General features: G+C 42.2%; 1 protein-coding gene across 3 annotated transcripts in view; it reads left to right on the forward strand.

Moving 5' to 3' along the window:
- The window catches only part of ESR1 (estrogen receptor 1), a 387,331-nt gene that overhangs the window by 52,974 nt on the left and 315,836 nt on the right, over positions 1 to 18,521 (forward strand). For all 3 annotated transcript variants that reach the window (XM_033939699.1, XM_033939700.1, XM_033939702.1), the window contains exon 2: positions 5,792 to 5,982. In XM_033939699.1, the coding sequence (XP_033795590.1) occupies positions 5,792 to 5,982 (191 nt within the window). The remainder of the gene's footprint in view (positions 1 to 5,791; positions 5,983 to 18,521) is intronic.

Genomic DNA, 18,521 nt, shown 5'->3' on the forward strand with positions numbered 1-18,521 from the left:
GGCTCTTTCTTAGGCACTAAACTTAGCCAGTTTTTAAAACAGAGCATGGTGATGTTTCTGGAATCCTGTGGATTACAGGACCAGAGGTAACATGGATTCATTAGAGGTAGGTCTTGTCAGACAAATCTGATCAATTTCTTTGACTGGGTGACCAGAGAATTGGATAGAGGATGTGGATGTAGTGTAATTAAATTTTAGCAAAGCCTTTGACAGTGTTCCACACAGATGTCTAATAAATAAACTGAGTGCCCTCAGGATGGGTCCCAAAGTGAAGGGCTGGGTCAAGAACTGGTTTAGTGGAAGGTGACAGAGGGTAGTGATCAATGGAGATCGCTCTGAGGAAAGGGATTTTACCAGTGGTGTGCCTCGTTCTTGGGCCTGTTCTTTAGAAATTTTTTATAAACGATATTGCTGAAGGGTTGTTGGGTAAGATTTACCTCCTTGCGGATGATACCAAAATCTGCAATAGAGTAGACACGCCAGATGATATGAATAACATGAAAAAAGACCTGGCAAAGCCTGAAGAATGGTCTGAAATTTGGCAGCTAAAATTTAATGCTGAGAAATGCAAGGTCATGCATTTGGGCTGCAAAACCCTGAGGGAAAGGTACATTTTATCAGGTGAAGAACTTATGTGCACGACAGAAAAGCAGGACTTGGGTGTGATTGTATGTTATGATCTTTAAGGTGGCCAAACAGATTGAAATGTGACAGTGAAAGCTAGAAGGATGCTAGGGTGCATAGGGAGAGGTATAGCCAGTAGGTAAAAGGAGGTATTGATGCCTTGTATAAGACTTTGGTGAGATCTCATTTAGAATATTGTGTACAATTCTGAAGGCCGCATCTTCAAAAAGATATAAACAAGATGGAGTCAGTCCAGAGGAAGGCTACTAAAATGGTGTGTGGTCTTCATCATAAGATGTATGGGGACAGACTTAAAGATCTCAATCTGTATACTTTGGAGGAAAGGCAGGAGAGGGGAGATATGATAGAGACGTTTAAATACCTATGTAATGTAAATGTGCATGAGTCGAGTCTCTTACATTTGAAAGGAAACTCTGCAATGAGAGGGCATAGGATGAAGTTAAGAGGGGCTAGGCTCCGAAGTAATCTAAGGAAATACTATTTTACAGAAAGGGTGGTAGATGCATGGAACAGTCTCCTGGAACAGGTGGTGGAGACAGAAACTGTGTCTAAATTCAAGAGGGCCTGGGATAGGCACATGGGATCTTTCAGAAAGAGAAAGAGATAATGACTACTGTGGATGGGCAGACTAGATGGGCCATTTGGCCATTATCTGCCATCATGTTTCTATGTTTAGCCAGTTTCTATGTTTAGCTAGCATGTTTAGCTAGCTGGCTATGTCATGAGATGTAGCTGGCTAGCTGCTAGTCACTAGAGGGGCATTGAGTGGGAGATAGCTAGCTATCTCCTGATGAATATTAGTAGCTAGCCAGCTGAATGTTATTTAACCAGCTAGGAGCCATTCCTGGCCAGTTAAATAGCACTGAATATCAGGTGGATAAAGTGTAGCTTGATGTCCTTTGATTTTAGTTTGCGACCCTGTTGCATACTCTGTCCACAGCTGACAACTTTTCCTCAACTGTGTAGCTGCACTTTCACTTAATTCCATCCATTTCAAATTTAAAATATACTGAAACTTAAACTTTTTCAAGAATTAAGCAGCCTACATCACACTTGGACCAGAGAAGAAAGTTCATTCTCAGTACTGACTGGTCATTTCCAGTACAGCCTACCGCTTATTACCGACTTGACTGCATTAATTTCATGATCTTGGGAGGTATGTTATTACCACATAATAAGTGATCATATGGAATAATAATGGATTGATATTCACTGTTCCACTGTATTCGTAAAAATGTTATTACATCCAGCATTACACCTTTTACATACTAAAGAACTTCTACTACTATTTATTATTTCTAAAGTGCTAAAAGGCATACGCAACGCTGTACATTTTAACATACAATAGACGGTCCCTGCTCAGAATCTAATTTGGACAGGACATTTCGAGGCTGGGAATATTATGGTAAAGGAAATGATACAGTGGGTTCCCAGGTTTCTGTACACCATATATGCCCTTAGCATGACATCATTCTTTGTATATCGTGCTTTATATAAGCAACATCAAATCTAGTGGTTGACTGACATCCTGAGCGAACTAAGAGAGGCAAAGGTCTACAAATATCCAATTAGAATAAGAGAACAAACCCAAAATGCAAATAGAAAACTTTAATACAAGTATTAAAATCCAGTAAAAAATAAAAGATCCAACATGGCCATATTTTGACACAGAGGACTGACTGCATTAGAGGTATAAAGATTTAAAGATTGTAAAAGGGTAAAGGGTTATGGAGTTGATATACTGCCTTTTTGTGGGTACAATCTATATAGGTACTTTTTCTGTCCTTAGTGGCCTCACAATCTAGGTTATGTACCTAGGGCAACAGAGGGTTAAGTGACTTGTCCAGGGTCACAAGAAGTTGCGGAGGGAATCGACCCCAGTTCCCCAGATTCTCAGCCCCCTACACTAACCATCCGAACATAATACAGCAAATTAAAATCTTAAAACATGCATTATATCACAGCGGAATAAATTCAAAGCATAACAAATCAACAATTATACCAAATATAAAAAATGGAATGTGTATACTAAAACCATTTTAACAAATATAACAATAAATAAACATAGTTAAAACATGTGAAGGGCATTTCTATAAGGTATGCCTTAACCCTTTCAGGACCAAGGGACATATTTGTCCCATAACTTTAAAATCCTATAAATTTTGATTGGGATAGTCTACAGTTCTAAATTTGATATGTATGGATTCCATATGATACTGCCTTTATGTAAACAAACTGGTTCCGACATTAATTCATTTGCATCGTTGCTAGATTGACGAGAAGATTCACTTGCCACACTGTCCATAAGCCAGAAGTGTGATTTTTTAAATAAAAATAATGATATTTCACAAAAAAAATCAATTTTTTGGCATCTGCAAGCCCTTTTTACCATAAAAATGTCGTCAAAACCACAAAAATTGGCCTACGATCCTTATGGTCCTGAAAGGGTTAACCCCCACTTTTACTAAGCCACGATAGAGGTTTCTACTGCAGCCTGAAGTGCTAAATGCATCTGACGCTGCTCTAATGCTCATAGAATTCCTATGAGTGTCAAAGCAGCATGGGAGCATTTTGCGCCCCAGGCCGCGGTAGAAACTTCTGCCATGGCTTAGTAAAAGAGAGAGTAACCCTCCCTTTTACCAAACTACATTAGCTGTTTTTCGTGCAGGCTGGCGTGCTGAATGCTCTGCGCTGTTCCCAACACTCGCACAGTCCCTGTGAGTGTCAGTTTGTATAAGGTGTGTATGTGTGTGTGTGTGTGTGGGGGGGGTAAGTTAGGCATCAATAACGTGCATATATTCATAGAATAATAGCACTTACTGAAGCAAAGCACTCCAACTCTAGTGAATAACAGAATGATCAAACAAGCTATTGAAAATAAGTTATCCATCAAAAACTAAAATTTTTATACAGCAAAATCAATGTGCAGATAACAAGGTACTACAATACATAAGTAATACTTAGAAATGATGGTATTCAGGCAGACTTCCTGGGATTTTTTGAATAAGAAACCAAAGACTGGTCTTCGTGACATTTGGAGCATTGAGATAAAGCATCGGATTACTGCGTCTCAATGGCCACGAATCTGGACTTGGAGGATGAAATGTACGGTGTCTGCATCTATGAGACAAACATGGTTTTTCTTATTACATAGAGCTTTTTGGACCTCAGTTCGTTTACATAAAGTAGATAGTTCTAAGTCTAATAGATGATGGCACTGTCATCTGGAAGCTGGGACGTTGGATCATTTATTATACTATTGTCCCTTGATACTGAAATTTTGGAAATCTATTTGGGATTAAGTAAATAATTTATTAGAGAATTCAGTGGCATTATCATATGATACCATTATATTTGGTACATTTATGAGAGCGAAGAGTCAATCTGTGAGAAATAATAAACTTCTTTTTATAATGACAGGGGTTGCCAGCCATTCAGCTTATTTTTAAAAATTGGAAAAATTGGGATAGACTAAATTACACATTTTGGTGGGAATCCCTCTGCTATATTTTTGAAATGGAACAGTTCATGGCCATTCAGCAGGGAAGTTACAAGAAATTCATGGATGTTTGGGAGCCATTAACTAAATACTTTAAGGACTGACCTCTTTAGATGTCCTTTTAACATACATATCCAGGGAGGGGGGTACATTTTGGAATTGATTTAAGGGGGATGTTTAGATATTTCTTGTAGGTATCTATTTATTGATTAACAGGTGGAAGGGTAGGGGGAAATAATTTTTTGTTATAAATTCTTGTAAGTTTAAGGTGCTTTAATTGTAATATTCTATGTAACTGTATTAATTATTGTGCACAACTATAGTTTAAAAGTGAATAAAAAATTTGAAAAAAAAATGATGGTATTAGACTTAGATCTGCCCTCAAGTCAGAGTTTTGACCACACAATGAGACCCCTAAAGGAGTGATCCCATTGCCTTTTCTGAGGCTCCTGAGGGGTTTGAACCTGGGCCTGTTCCCAGCCGACTGCTCTAATGTTCCTGTTCCTAGACTACTCCTCTGCTCCTAGAAATTATCCCCCTCTTTTGCAAAAGCCAGCAGCGTGGGCCAGCACAGTAAATGCTCCGACACCCATCAGAACTGAATGGGCGTCGGAGCAACTGGTTTTGCGATCGTTCCCCGACCCAAATCACTAAACTGCTGCCCGATCAATCTCCTCTCTGATCCGATCTGCCCATACAAATTAGTAAAACCCCTTGCAAAATAGCCAAGCGATTGATTCTAACAATTGGCTATTTTGCATTGGGTTTTACTATTGTAAAACCCAAGTGCTGCAGACCTGTCAGTAACTGTGTTACCAAGAAAACAAACAGGAGAAACTGCCTTCACAATGGTGAGAAGCAAAAAACTACAGTTGGTGCTCAATCCTATTTGTCGAGTCTGTTACAAATAAATAGGATTGAGCACCAACTGGTCTCATTCATTGTTTTTTGCTGTAACTGTGTTACCAACAGGTCTGCCTGTTTTTTTTTTTTAATGCCACTGATATTTTGCATGTATTTTACACACAAAATATCTGGCCAATTTTTTAAAACATGAATAAAAGCCCCCGCGGCTTCCCCCCCTGAAGAAAAAGGCAGGAGGGATGCCCACTCCCTCCTGCCATCGGCTAGGCTCCCCACAAAAAAAAAAAAAAAAAAAAGCAGGCGGGATGCTGACTCCCTCCTGCTGGCAAATACAACTCCTGAAAAAACCCAGCAGGTGGGATGCCCACTCCCTTCTGCCACTGACCCCGGACCCCCACTCCCTGACCCCATACCCATCCCCCTCCCATACCTCAAAAAGTTGGGAGCAGGAGGGTGCTCAGTCCCTCCTGCTCTGTAGCCCCCCTGGACACGACTGGTCCTTAGGCCCCACCCCGGTGCATCATGTGATTAGCTCAGATGCCTCAGGCTCATCCCTTGGGACTTCCTTAGGGTTGAGCCTAAGGAAGTCCCTGATTGGCCATTGCTTGGCCAATCAGGGCCTTATGCAAAAATGTCCAAATCACTATTTTCCAAACCCATGGGAATTGAATGGGTTTTGTTGCCTTTGCCACATGGGAATCACTAGCGTGGCAGTTTGGGGGGACACAGTAGCCTTTAAATTTTATTTCTATAGAATGATCTTTAATGTTTATCTTTCTTTAGGCCAAGTTCAGACACCAGGCGCCACAGTGGGAGAGAGAGGATTTCTACTGCAAGTAATAAGGGAAGTCCGTCAATGGAATCTTCAAAGGAGACCCGATACTGTGCTGTGTGCAGTGACTATGCATCAGGCTACCACTATGGTGTCTGGTCTTGTGAGGGCTGCAAGGCTTTCTTCAAAAGAAGTATCCAAGGTAACTGTTGACTTACTGCTCATTGATAATATAGTAGATACAGAATTCATCGATCACACATTTCTCTTAGAAAGATGTAGGTCATTAGGGGTGAATTCATCAAGCAGCCTTAGGATCTAAGGCACGTTTAAGGCACATTAAGGAAATTAGCATGCACTAAATTCTAAAGCCCATTTTATACCTATGGGCTTCTAGTGTTTAACATGTGCTAATTCCTTTCACAATAGTTAAGGTGCATAAAACCCTATTGCTGCTTGATGAATTTTTCCCCCCGGGTCTCATGTCTATGGAGGTGACTGGATCTTTTTCTTATGTGAGATTTATAGGGCTTATTTCTACACTGAAAGAGGTTCCCTACAGTGTACTCCAAAGATCTTCCTTATCCCCATTACATTTCAACATCTTGGGGGGAATTCATCAACAGGTGTTAAGCGATTTAGCGATTAGGATGCGTTAATACAAAGATGTCTATAGGATGTCTTAGGGCTAGATTCACAAACCTCCGATTCGTGTCCGATCCATGCCTGATTGCATGCAGGCCAACGAATTCACAAAAGGTCTGCATGGGAATGGGGACGATCTTTAACACGCACCCAACCGACTAAACAGATCGCTAAAGCCCTGACAGTAGTGACAGAAGAAGCAGCCTCCTGTCACGGCTGTCAGGGCTTCTGCCAGCTTTTTAATTTTTTTTTTTAATCGTGCAGATATTTTGCGTGTTTTACACATGCAAAATAGCCTGATTTTTAAAAAAAATTTAATCCCCTCCCTCTCCTGACAAGTGCCCTGTCCCAACTCCCTGACTCTCACCCCCCAAAAAACCCCAATGCCAGGAAGGAGGCCAACTCCTTCCTGCAACCCAAGGGATGCCCCGCCTCCAGTCCCCCCTGCCCACCCGTACCTTTAATGGAGCAGGAAGGGAGCTCAATCCTTCCTGCTCCAATGCCTCCCCACCCATCCAAAAACAAATGGCAGGAGGGATGCCAACTCCCTCCTGCCATCCCCTGGACGCACCCCTCCTCATTCCTGGTCCCCTCCCCACCCCACCCCTCCCAGTAACTTTAACGGAGCAGGAGGGGTGCTCAATCCATCCTGCTCCAATGCTTCCTGCAATGAGTCTGAGGCCTTAGGTCCCACCCCTATGCATCATGTGATGCATGGGCCCTAAGGCCATGATTGGCTCAGGCGTCTCGGGCTCCTCACTTGGGAGGGGCCTGAAGTGTCTCAGCCAATCTGAGACTTCCTTAGTGAGTACCTAAGAAAGTCCCGGATTGGCCCCTCCTGATCCATTAAAGGTACGGAGAGGGAGGGTGGGGAGGGGATCGTTAATGGGGAGGGGGATCTGGGGGGGGCGGCATCCCTCCTGCACTGATTGGATGAGGCATCTTGAGCTCTTCCCAGGCTCCTCCCAGGGAGGAGCCCGAGGCGCCTCAGCCATTCAGTGCCTTAGGCCCCTCCCCGTGCATCAGATGATGCACCGGAGCAAGGCCTAAGGCCATTATTGCGCAGCGGTGGCACCGGGGAGCAGGAGCAGGAAGACTGTATTACTCCCAAAGATCATCATAGGAGCAGGAGGGTCCGGGCACCCCTCCTGCTCCCAAAGATGGATCTTCTTGGCAGCAGGAGCAGGAGGGACTGGGCACTCCTCCTGCTCCCAACTTTTTGGTGCCGGGGGTGGGTGGGCCTTGCCGGGAGGGGGACTAGGGCAATGCCGGTCGCGGGGAGGGAGGGATGGAGGACGAGGGCCGTGCAGGTCGGAGGTGGGGGGCAGCTGTGCTTGAGGGGTGCGTTTACATGTGGGGGTACTTTTTTTAATGGGGCAGATATTTTGTGTGTGTAATACACGCAGAATATCTGTGCCATGAAAAAAAATGAATAAAAAAGGCAAGCAGGCCTGTCAAAAACCTGCAGACCTGACGGCAACTGTTACCGACAGGTCTGCAGCAGTCGGGTTTGTCAGTAGTAAAACCAGATTCAAAATAGCCAAGCAATTGTTAGTGAATCAATCGCTTGGCTATTTTGCATGGGGTTTTACTAATTTGCATGGGACGATCGGATCGGATCACTACAGGCATTAGTGAATAGTGCAGGAGGGAAATCTGCTCATAAAGGGCTCGCAAACCGATCGGTACACCATTGGTTTGCTTAGTGAATCTAGCCCTTAGTGTTTTTATTGCATGCTAATCGGTTAGCACATGCTAAATAGTTTAGTGATCGTTGATGAATTCTCCCTTAGTTTTACTGCTCACATTCAAGCCCATGATAGCAAAATACAGAAATTCCATATTTTATGATGATGTTCCAAAAATGTGGAAATGTGGAATGCCTTGCCTTCTTTGAGATCTTTGAAGAATTTAGAATTGTTTAAATAAATGTTATGAAGATTGTGTTATTCCAGTGAGCATTCGATACTGATAGAGACTGAGTGAGATAATGGACTTCAAGTAAATACCTTCAAGGTTGTGCTCTGTTGAAACTAAAGAATTCAGATTCTAATAAGGATATTTCGAGTGGATGTTGATTATACAAAATTTATTATTTTGCTGTTATCGATTTTTCTTATGTTATATTGATATTATGCATGTTTTATTGTAATCTGTTTAAGATTATAGATTATTCAGACTATACATTTTTAAATAAATATAATAAATTACCTTGGGGGAAAGATTCTATTACTATGAAAGGTTGGATGAATGACTGGCTTGTGGCCATTACATTTTTGCATTTGGATTGATACATAACTGGGCAGGACCTATTTCTGAAATTTATAGTACTGATTGTGCCTAAATGTAGGTGCCAACAGTGTTCATATGCTACAGAAGTCCAGCGCTTATGTGCATCTTTGACGCCAGTAATTGAAACTTTTCTATAGTTGCTCCAACCTTGTGGAACGCCATACCACCTCAACTATGTCATGAAAATCTTCTTGTTAAATTCAAGACCAAATTAAAAACATTTCTTTTTCAAGATGCAATCTCTAAATACTTCCTTTCCCAAAACCAGTAAAATCATCTCAACCGCTTTTATGAAGCGACTCTATTCCTGATGTCATATCCTCTCCCTCCTCCCTTTCTTTTAGATTTCATTTTAATAATGTATTTATTGACCCTTCCTTCCCCTTATTACCCTCAAATTCATGTAAGTTCTTGTTTTTGTCCTTAAAATGTTCACTCCTCCCCATATATATATATAATTATTCTTTTACCTTTTTTATTTTTATTTTTTTATTAGCATTGTAAACCGGCCAGATACATGTTGATAGTCGGTATATTAAACATAATAAAACTTGAAACTTGATATATGTAAGTGCTAGGAGCTATTCTGTAATTGGTGTGTGTAAGTTGCTTAGAACTAAGGGCTAAATTCACAAAGCAAACCGATTGTGTACCGATTGGTTTGCGACCAGATTTCCCTTTGGCCCGATTTACTAACCTCTCCTGCGATCAGCTTCCAATCCGTGCATGCAAATGAGGGGAAACGCATGCAAAGTAGACAGGGACGCGATTCACCAACAAAATTTTTTTAAAACTGACTGGGTTGGCCGATCAACCCAAGAAGCGACTGCTGGGGACCAGTTGCAAACGTCTTTCCGACTCTCCAGCTCCATTGAAGCCCTGCTCTCTGCCCTGCTTTCTGCATGCCCTGCTCTCTGCTGCCCCGAATCTCTCCTGCCTGCTGCCCTGATGTTCTTCCCCAATCTCTCCTGCCTGCTTTGCCCTGAATCGCCGCCCTTCTTGTCCCCGGATCTATCCTACCTGCCACCCCGAATCTCTCCTGCCCTTCCCCGCACTGCAAGCCCGTGGTTTGAACCTGCGGGTTTAAAGCAGGTTAAAACCACGGGCTCGCAGGTCTAAAAAATAAAAAAAATTGTGGTTCGGACGGGCATGCGCAGACCAGTGCCGGCAGATGGGGGCATTCCTCCGATCGCCCCCATCTGCATATTGGAGGTTGAAGAATCCATCGGACCTGTCCGGATCGGACACGGATCGGTCCTGATCAGGCAGGTTCATCAATCTAGTCCTAGATTCTATAAATGACACCAGAAAAAAATCAGCACCAAAAAAGAGCTATTCTATAAGCCATGCTTAAAGTTAGGCATGGTTTATAGAACAGTGATCACACCCGGGAACAGTGCCTAACTTAAGGCATGGCCATTTGCACCCATGAAAACGTGGTACAAATGACCACGCCTAAAGTTAGGTGTGGAGGCCCATATTCTAAAATTACATGCGTAATTTAAAGGAACGTCCCCGATCCTTCCATGACCTGCATATTTCCGCGCTCCTTTTTTTGACTTGTGCATAAAATTTAGGCATGGATCCCACCCCTAAATTTACATAACATAACAATATGCTTGTATACTGCAGCTACTTCTCAGTTCTGTGCAGTTTACAGAGTAAAGATACCGGACATTCACAGTGAATGACAATCCATTAGTTAAAAAAATTTAACAAACAAGCATGTTTTTAATAGTTTTCTAAATGTCAGATAGGTGTTGGAACTTATACATGTAACTTCTAATTAGCACTGATAATTACTTCTTAAAACACCAATTATTGACTCAAATTAGCTTACTGTTCAATTAAATTGTCCTTGCAAATTGGGTACATTACTCTTATAGCAAAATGGCCTATATGTCGATTTGAAAATTGATCTATGTAGGTTTATTATGACTAACTTACCGTACTTTTTTTTTTTCTAAAACATCTTCTTTAAGTCAATTCCCCCCCCCCCCCCTTTACTAACACGTAGTGTGGGTTTTAGCCCCAGCAGCTGCGGTAACTGCTCCAACACTCATAGGATTTCTATGAGCGTCGGAGCAGTTGCCGCTGCTAAAACCCGTGCTACATGTAAGTAAAGGAGAGAGTTCTTTAGTTGCCTGTAAGCACCGATGTCTCTCAGCAGGAAGCAAAAAAAAAAAAAAAAAAAAGCAAACCAAGTCTTGCATTTTTTTAATCTATCGATAGGTATATCTCTCTGTGGTTTATGTGAGTTGGAGGCAGCAAAGACCTTGTAAAAGGATGCAATGGTTCTAGTGATATTGCCTAGAAAGAACAAAAATCAGGGTTAGAGAAAATGTTTTTTGAAAATGTTTTTCAGATTTCACCTAAAAGCATCTCTGGTACATAGCTGAAAACTGGAATCATTTTATTTCAACAGGGGGCAGATGGTTTAAGATTTGGAATGATGGCAATTACACTGTTCTCTGTGTCTGTCTAAGAGGTCAAAGAAAGATCAGTACTGAAAGTCATAGTTGAAGTGAACAATTTTCTGTGAATACAATGTATAATATAGCTATGCTCTGCAGATAGAAGTAGAAAAGAACCTCTCAGGATTGTTAATACAAATTCATGGGGTTCATTATTTTTTCAGATTGCAAAACATTTAAAATACTGTGACCAGCTTGGAAAACAACTGTAGATGAAAACTTCTTTGGAAAAACTGGACCCGATTGTCTCAGAGTAGCCAAATGAGATTTGAAATGTTAACTAATTAACCCCCCCCTTCTTTTTTTTTTTTTTTTTACAATGCTCAACAGCATGGGTTGGTGCGGTAAAAGCTCCGATGCCCAGAGCTTTGCTATGTGGCATTTGGGGGTTAGTGCCCAAGTAAAGGATCTGGGTGTCATTATAGACAATACGATGAAACCTTCTGCCCAATGTACGGTGGTGGCCAAAAAAGCAAACAGGATGCTAGGAAAAGGGATGGTTAACAAGACTAAGAATGTCATAATGCCCCTGTATCGCTCCATGGTGTGACTTCATTTGGAGTATTGCGTACAATTCTGGTCTCCTTATCTCAAGAAAGATATAATGGCGCTAGAAAAGGTTCAAAGAAGAGCAACCAAGATGGTAAAGGGGATGGAACTCCTCTAGTATGAGGAAAGATTAAAGCGGTTAAGGCTCTTCAGCTTGGATAAGAGACGGCTGAGGGGAGATATGATTGAAGTCTACAAAATCTTGAGTGCAGTAGAACGGGTACAAGTGGATTGATTGATTTTTCACTCTGTCAACAATTACAAAGACTAGGGGGACACTCGATGAAGTTACAAGGAAATACTTTTAAAACCAATAGGAGGAAATTTTTTTTCTCTCAGAGAATAGTTAAGCTCTTCAATGTGTTGCCTGAGGATGTGGTAAGAGCGGATAGAGTAGCTGGTTTTAAGAAAGATTTGGACAAGTTCCTGGAGGAAAAGTTCATAGTCCGTTATTGAGAAAGACATGGGGGAAGCCACTACTTGCCCTATATTGGTAGCATGGAATATTGCTACACCTTGGGTTTTGGCCAGGTACTAGTGACCTGGATTGGCCACCGTGAGAACAGGCTACTGGGCTTGATGGACCATTGGTCTGACCCAGTAAGGCTATTCTTAACTAAATCTGTTCTTAACTAAATCTGAAGTACAAGACTCATGTCTAAAAGGCAGGAACATAGAGACAAGAAGTTTCACTCATAACTAATGGAGCCTACTTTTTTGCAGATGTGCATGTCTACACATCTGCAGATAAATGTGGTTCTGCGACTGGCAGTGTTCTGCCCCCATTTCATGTGTGCAGTTTCTTAGTTTCTTGTATAAAACAAGTATACTGTACAGATTGTTTGTTTGTTCTAAGATGCGTAAACAGTGTGTGTTCTGTGGACTCAAACTCCCAGAATGTTTAGCAGCTCCCAGAGGTATTGGTTTCCGCTTGTGCTAGAACCTGTCTTCTTCGTCAGCTCTGTGAAGATAACTGACTCCATCATAGCCACACATGCTGTGGAGCAGTGGTCTCAAACTCAAACGCTTTGCGGGGGCCACATTTTGGATTTGTAGGTGCTTGGAGGGCCTCAGAAAAAATAGTTAATGTCTTACTAAAAAAATGATAATTTTGAATGAGGTAAAAATGACAATTTTGAATTGAGGTAAAATTCTTTATAGTTTATAAATCTTTCCTTTTGGCTAAGTCTTAATAATATTGCAATTTATAGCTAAAGAGACATATGATCAAGAAACTGTTTTATTTTACTTTTGTGATTATGATAAACATACTAAGGGCCTCAAAATAGTACCTGACGGGCCGCGAGTTTGAGATCACTGCTGTAGAGAGAGCTTTCCTCCCCAATCTGTTTCTACACTTTTGGTTTGCTAGCCTCCAAACTTGAGTCTGTAAGTAGGAATTCAGCTTGTGAGAGAAACCATTCCTGGCTTTCCCTACATATAGGAGGTGCCAGTTGAGTGTATGGACTCTGAGGAAGCACAAACTGGTAATATTTAGGCTACAAACCCAAAGAGTTAAACTGCTTGACTATCATTCAGGGTATTGAGAGGTCAAGACAGGCAGCTCATGGTACTACATGAAGTACCGCAAGCTATCAAGAGAGATCACAGCAGCCATTTTCCAGGGGCAGGACTGTCTTATTTTGGTCACACTGTCAGAAGAGAAAGATCACCGGAGAAGGATATGTTTGGAAATATTGAATGGAACCAGGTGAGAAGGCGACCTGTAATCAGATGGTTGGACACATTGTAAACAACCATGGGGATGATGTTGGAGGACCTTACTGGACAAGCACAAAACCAATTGTTTTTTTTTTTAGATCTATAATTCATCAAGTCACTAGGATTCGAGCATGAGTCGATGGCACCTAAGAAAGAAGAAGTTAGGTGAAATGTTATAGAATAGGTTCACTGATGCACCCAACTGCCATTAGTTGCATACCAGCTTTCAGTAGACATACACATTATATAAGTGGGGCTCAAAGCAAGGCACGAGATTGACACTAAGTCCCAGATTCTAAAGATGGTGCCGGTATTGGTGGCCACCTAAGAAACGGCCGCTGATCGCAAGTCAATCACTCACCGGCGCCGTTTATAGAATTGCAGCTGTTTTAAAGGCTGACATTTAAGGCACCAGTCTCATGCCTACGGAGGCACATAGGTTTGCCTACAGATGCCTAAGGCCACTTCCAGAGCAAACCACACCACCACCGACCTTAGGTATGCAAAAACGTCTCTATGTGCTTCCATAGGTGAGAGACTGGCGCCTTAGAATGATACCTTCAATTTTTTTGAAGAAATGTGCCCCCTTATTGGTCGGTTAGGCAGTGGTAGAGCACCTACCGCGCCTAATTGCAGTGTGTCCTGTATAAAATTTCGGTTAAACTAGTATTCTATAAAGGACACACTCCTTTTGCAGAATACTTTCTTAGCCCATGCTGGACAGATTTCTTATGATCTGTGTCCCATATGGGAAGAGAGATCAGGAGGGGCTGGAGTAAGTTTGAACTGCGCCTTGGTAGCTGGAGAAGTAGATCCAGTGCAGGTAGTGGCATAGTAAGGGAGGTGCGGAGAGGCAGTCCTCCTCGGGTGCAGTCTTCCTTGAGGCGCTGGTACCTCTCCTGTTATCTGTCCGTCCCTGCTGCACACGCACCCCCCCCTTTCCTTCCCCCGTGCATTTTTATCTTTAGCGTGAACAGCCACAAAGGTGCTGCTCATGCCGAAGATAAAAAGGTATGGGGGAGGGGGTGCACATTCGCGCAGCAGGTAGGGGCGGGGAAGAGGGCGCAGGGCAGACTTTTTTATGAACTGGGCCCTGAAAATGACAAGGATGGATCAGGAACAAGTTTTGTCTGGGTCCAGGTCATGCATGTGTCAGGGGGAGGGGAAGACAACTCATAGTGAAACTTAGCAAGTAAAATATACTAATATACTGGACTGTAGCTTCAACATTGCCTTGGCAAGAAATGGGTTCATAGTCAGTCACGCGCTAGACACCTGCATGCTGACAATGGAGGGCAGACAATTCAGCGCAAGACACCAGCGCGCTGCAGGAAAACTTAGTTTTAAAGAGCTCTGAAGCGGGGTGTGAGTGGGGGAAATCCCCCCCACTTTACTGCATAGTGTTCGCGTTGCTGTTGGGGGGGCTTGGGGGGTTGGAACCCTCCATTATAGAGAAACGGAACTTTTTCCAATTTTTTTCGGGAAAAGTTCCGTTTTCTCTATAATGTGGGGGGTTGCACCCCCCCCACACCCCCAATGGCAGCGCGAACAGTATGCAGTAAATTGGGGGGGGTTCCCCTCACACCCCTGTCGGAGCTCTTTAAAACTAAGTTTTCCCACGTGTCTTGCGCCAAATTGTCAGCGCTCGATTGTAGGCGCGCTGGTGTCTGGCGTGCGATTGTCCCATCACACAAGAAATGTGACTGTTGGGCAGACTGGATGGACTATGCAGGTCTTTATCCATCATTTACTATGTTACCATATTCTTGGAACCTAATTTTGGGTGCTATTTGTATAATTCCCACCTCCCAACTGTCTCCAATCCCTGAGACTATTCCCAACACTAAAGAAGCATTGAATAGGCCAGTCAGACAGATCCGCCAGAACTTTTCAAAATTCCTTCAATATCTTTAGATATGTTCAAGTTTATTAAAATTTTGATTAATCGCCTACCATGGCTTCTAGGCAATGTACAACAAAATGAGGGAAAGACATAAAATCCTCTAAAAAAAGACGTAGTATATTCTGACGGAGACAAAGGTGGACATACTGAATATGTTGGGTAAGGTGTTTGAACTACAATGATTTGAGAAAAGAGAACATAAAAGGGCTAAAACAATAGGGAAGGGGTCAAACTGAAGTTCATCGTGGTTAGAGTGAGCCTCGGCCATGGTCTGGATTTTAAGCGTAAGAGGGCTGGAAAATTTACAGTTCAAAGGTGTCTTTGAATAGAAAATTCTTTAGTGAGCCTTTGAACTGGTAGACATTTTTTGATCCCTTAAGTGGGCAGGTAAAAAATTCCAGATCATGTGTGCTGTTACTGAAAATATGGTGGGGTGTTGTGTGTTGATCTTTAGGGAAGGAACAAACAATATATTTTGAGTGGTGGATCTAAGGACTAGATTCACTAAGCAAACAGATCGGTTTGTGACCCCGACCCGATTCACTAACCTCATGGCTGATCTGATTCCGATCCACGCATGCAAATGAGGGTAAACTGCATGCAAAGTAGGAAGCGATACAATTCACTAAACTTTTCCAGGAACACCAACGGGCTGATCCAAAAAGAAGCGACTGGTAGGGACCAGTCACTCACGACCTTTCCTGCTCTCTGCCGACTTCTCCTGCCTTTCAGCCCCGACTCTCCTCTTGCAGCCCTGCTCTCTGCCCCGACTCGCCGCCCTGACTCTCCTGCCCTTCCCTCCACAGTACGAGGATTTAAAGCGGGTTAAAACCACGGGCTCGCGAAGTATTAAAAAAGTATAAAAATTGGAAAAAAAGCAGCTTTTGATGATCTGGGCTTGTCCTGTACCCAACTAGTGACAGATGAAACAAAAGCCTTTGACACACCTGCTCCTGTGAGCTCAACAGTATTTATTACAGCATTTCCTCCCATAGCATGTGCAAGGATTTGCAAATGGGGTGTGTGGTTTACTCCATGATTGTCTATGGGAATCCTCCAAGGAGCTTCTCTCTCATCACTGTTTAATCTTTTTTGTTTTTTTTTCATGTTATCTTTTCGGGCGCTTCCCCCCTCCCCCCCCCCACCCCTCACCCCCTTCCCGATGTGCAGTGCTGTGTGCATTTTGGAATAGCTGTCACTACATATATTTTCTAAACTACCTATATTTTACATGCAAAAAGTAGCTCCAGAATAAGCAGACCCCTTAACACGTATATTCTGATTTCCAACAGAAAAAAAAAGCAGCTCGCAACTCTGTAAGCATGCGCAGACCATCTACACTACAGACAAAGAAAATGGTCTGCGCATGCTCCAGGATCGCTCACTAGTGATCCGTGTGGTCGGTGGGGGGCGTTCCTCCGATTGCCCCCATTTGCATGCTGGCCTTTAGTGAATTCGTCGGCCTGCCTCCAATTGCCCACGGATTGGACACAGATCGAAGGTTAGTGAATCTAGCTTTAAGTGATTTAACTGGTGTATGGGGAATTAATATTTTATCCATGAAACTTGGGGCTTTCGCGATTTGGACCCTGAATGCTAATAATGTTATTTTATTGGTTATTCTATGTGAAATTGGAAGCCAATGGGCAAGAGGGGGTAATATAGTCAAACTCTCTAGATTTAGCCTCATTGCTCAGTCTGCTTTTAGTTTAGCTAGCTCCTCAGAAATACAGCATTCTGAAAAACTGCACAATTTCTACCTCAAATAACAGTGGAAATGTGTTTGTCTTCTGTGGTCCTGCTTCTGGGCCTTTCTCAGTCAACATCAAAAATAAATACATTTGTTAATACTGTTCTGCTTTTTCCTCATCAGCATATTTATCCCCTGCCTCAGAAAAGGTGTAAATTTATTCATTTGCATTCGTGCATGTTCTGGGTGCTTATTTTCTAAAGATCGTCATACAATCATAAAATAGACACACTTTGCATTTTGTAAGTTTCCTGTTATAAGTTTCCCCTCAAAATTTATTAAATTAGTCCTTTACAAATATATCAGCATATATTTGTGGGTTTTTGTTCTTATTAACCTTTATGACACTGTATAAAAATCAATGAAATTACGGTACTTTAAAATTAAAAGGCAGTGGAAATTTCAGGATGTGTGGGAGCCATTTACAAAGTATTGTACCGATTAGATGACATTTTATTTTATTTATTTTTCCCTTAAATTTACAAGTTTGATTGTGAGGGGGGAGGGGAAGGTAAATTTTTTGTTACATATTGTATAAGAACATAAGAACATAAGAAGTTGCCCCCGCTGAGTCAGACCAGAGGTCCATCTTGCTCAGCGGTCCGCTCCCGCGGCGGCCCATCAGGCCTAGTGCCTGAACAGTGATCCCTGATTATTTTTATAACTTACCTCTAATCCCATCCCTATAATCTACCTCTACTCTTATCTGTACCCCTCAATCCCTTTGTCTTCCAAGTACCTATCCAAAGCTTCTTTGAACCCCTGTAGCGTGCTCCTGTTTATCACATCCTCCGGTAGCGCGTTCCATGTATCCACCACCCTCTGTGTGAAAAAGAACTTCCTGGCGTTTGTTCTAAACCTCTCCCCTTTCAATTTCTCTGAGTGCCCCCTTGTACTTGTTGATCCCCCTTAATTTGAAAAATCTGTCCCTGTCTATTTTTTCTATGCCCTTCATGATCTTGAAGGTTTCTATCATGTCTCCTCTAAGTCTCCGCTTTTCCAGGGAGAAAAGCCCTAGCCTTTTCAGTCTGTCAGTATATGAGAGGTCCTCCATACCCTTTATTAGCTTAGTTGCTCTTCTTTGAACTCTCTCAAGTACCTCCATTGATTATATGATAAGAAAGGGTGGGAAGGGTGGGAGATAAGAGCATATTATTTGTACCATTGATGATTATTAAGTGTTATATTTATTGTTAATTTGTTTGGATATATTGTTACACTTATTGTAAATTTGAAAATTAATAAAGAATTTAAAAAAAAGGCAGTGGCGTATCTTGAATCCAACAGATTACAAGATTTAAGGCAGCATGGTCTGAATTTTTGACTAGGTGACCAGGAAATTAGAACAAACAGGAACACTGTGTGTGATATAATTAGATTTTAATAAGGCCTGTGACGCCTTTGCA

The sequence above is a fragment of the Geotrypetes seraphini genome, chromosome 3 (genome assembly GCF_902459505.1).
Source record: "Geotrypetes seraphini chromosome 3, aGeoSer1.1, whole genome shotgun sequence".
In the NCBI taxonomy this organism is placed as follows: domain Eukaryota; kingdom Metazoa; phylum Chordata; class Amphibia; order Gymnophiona; family Dermophiidae; genus Geotrypetes; species Geotrypetes seraphini.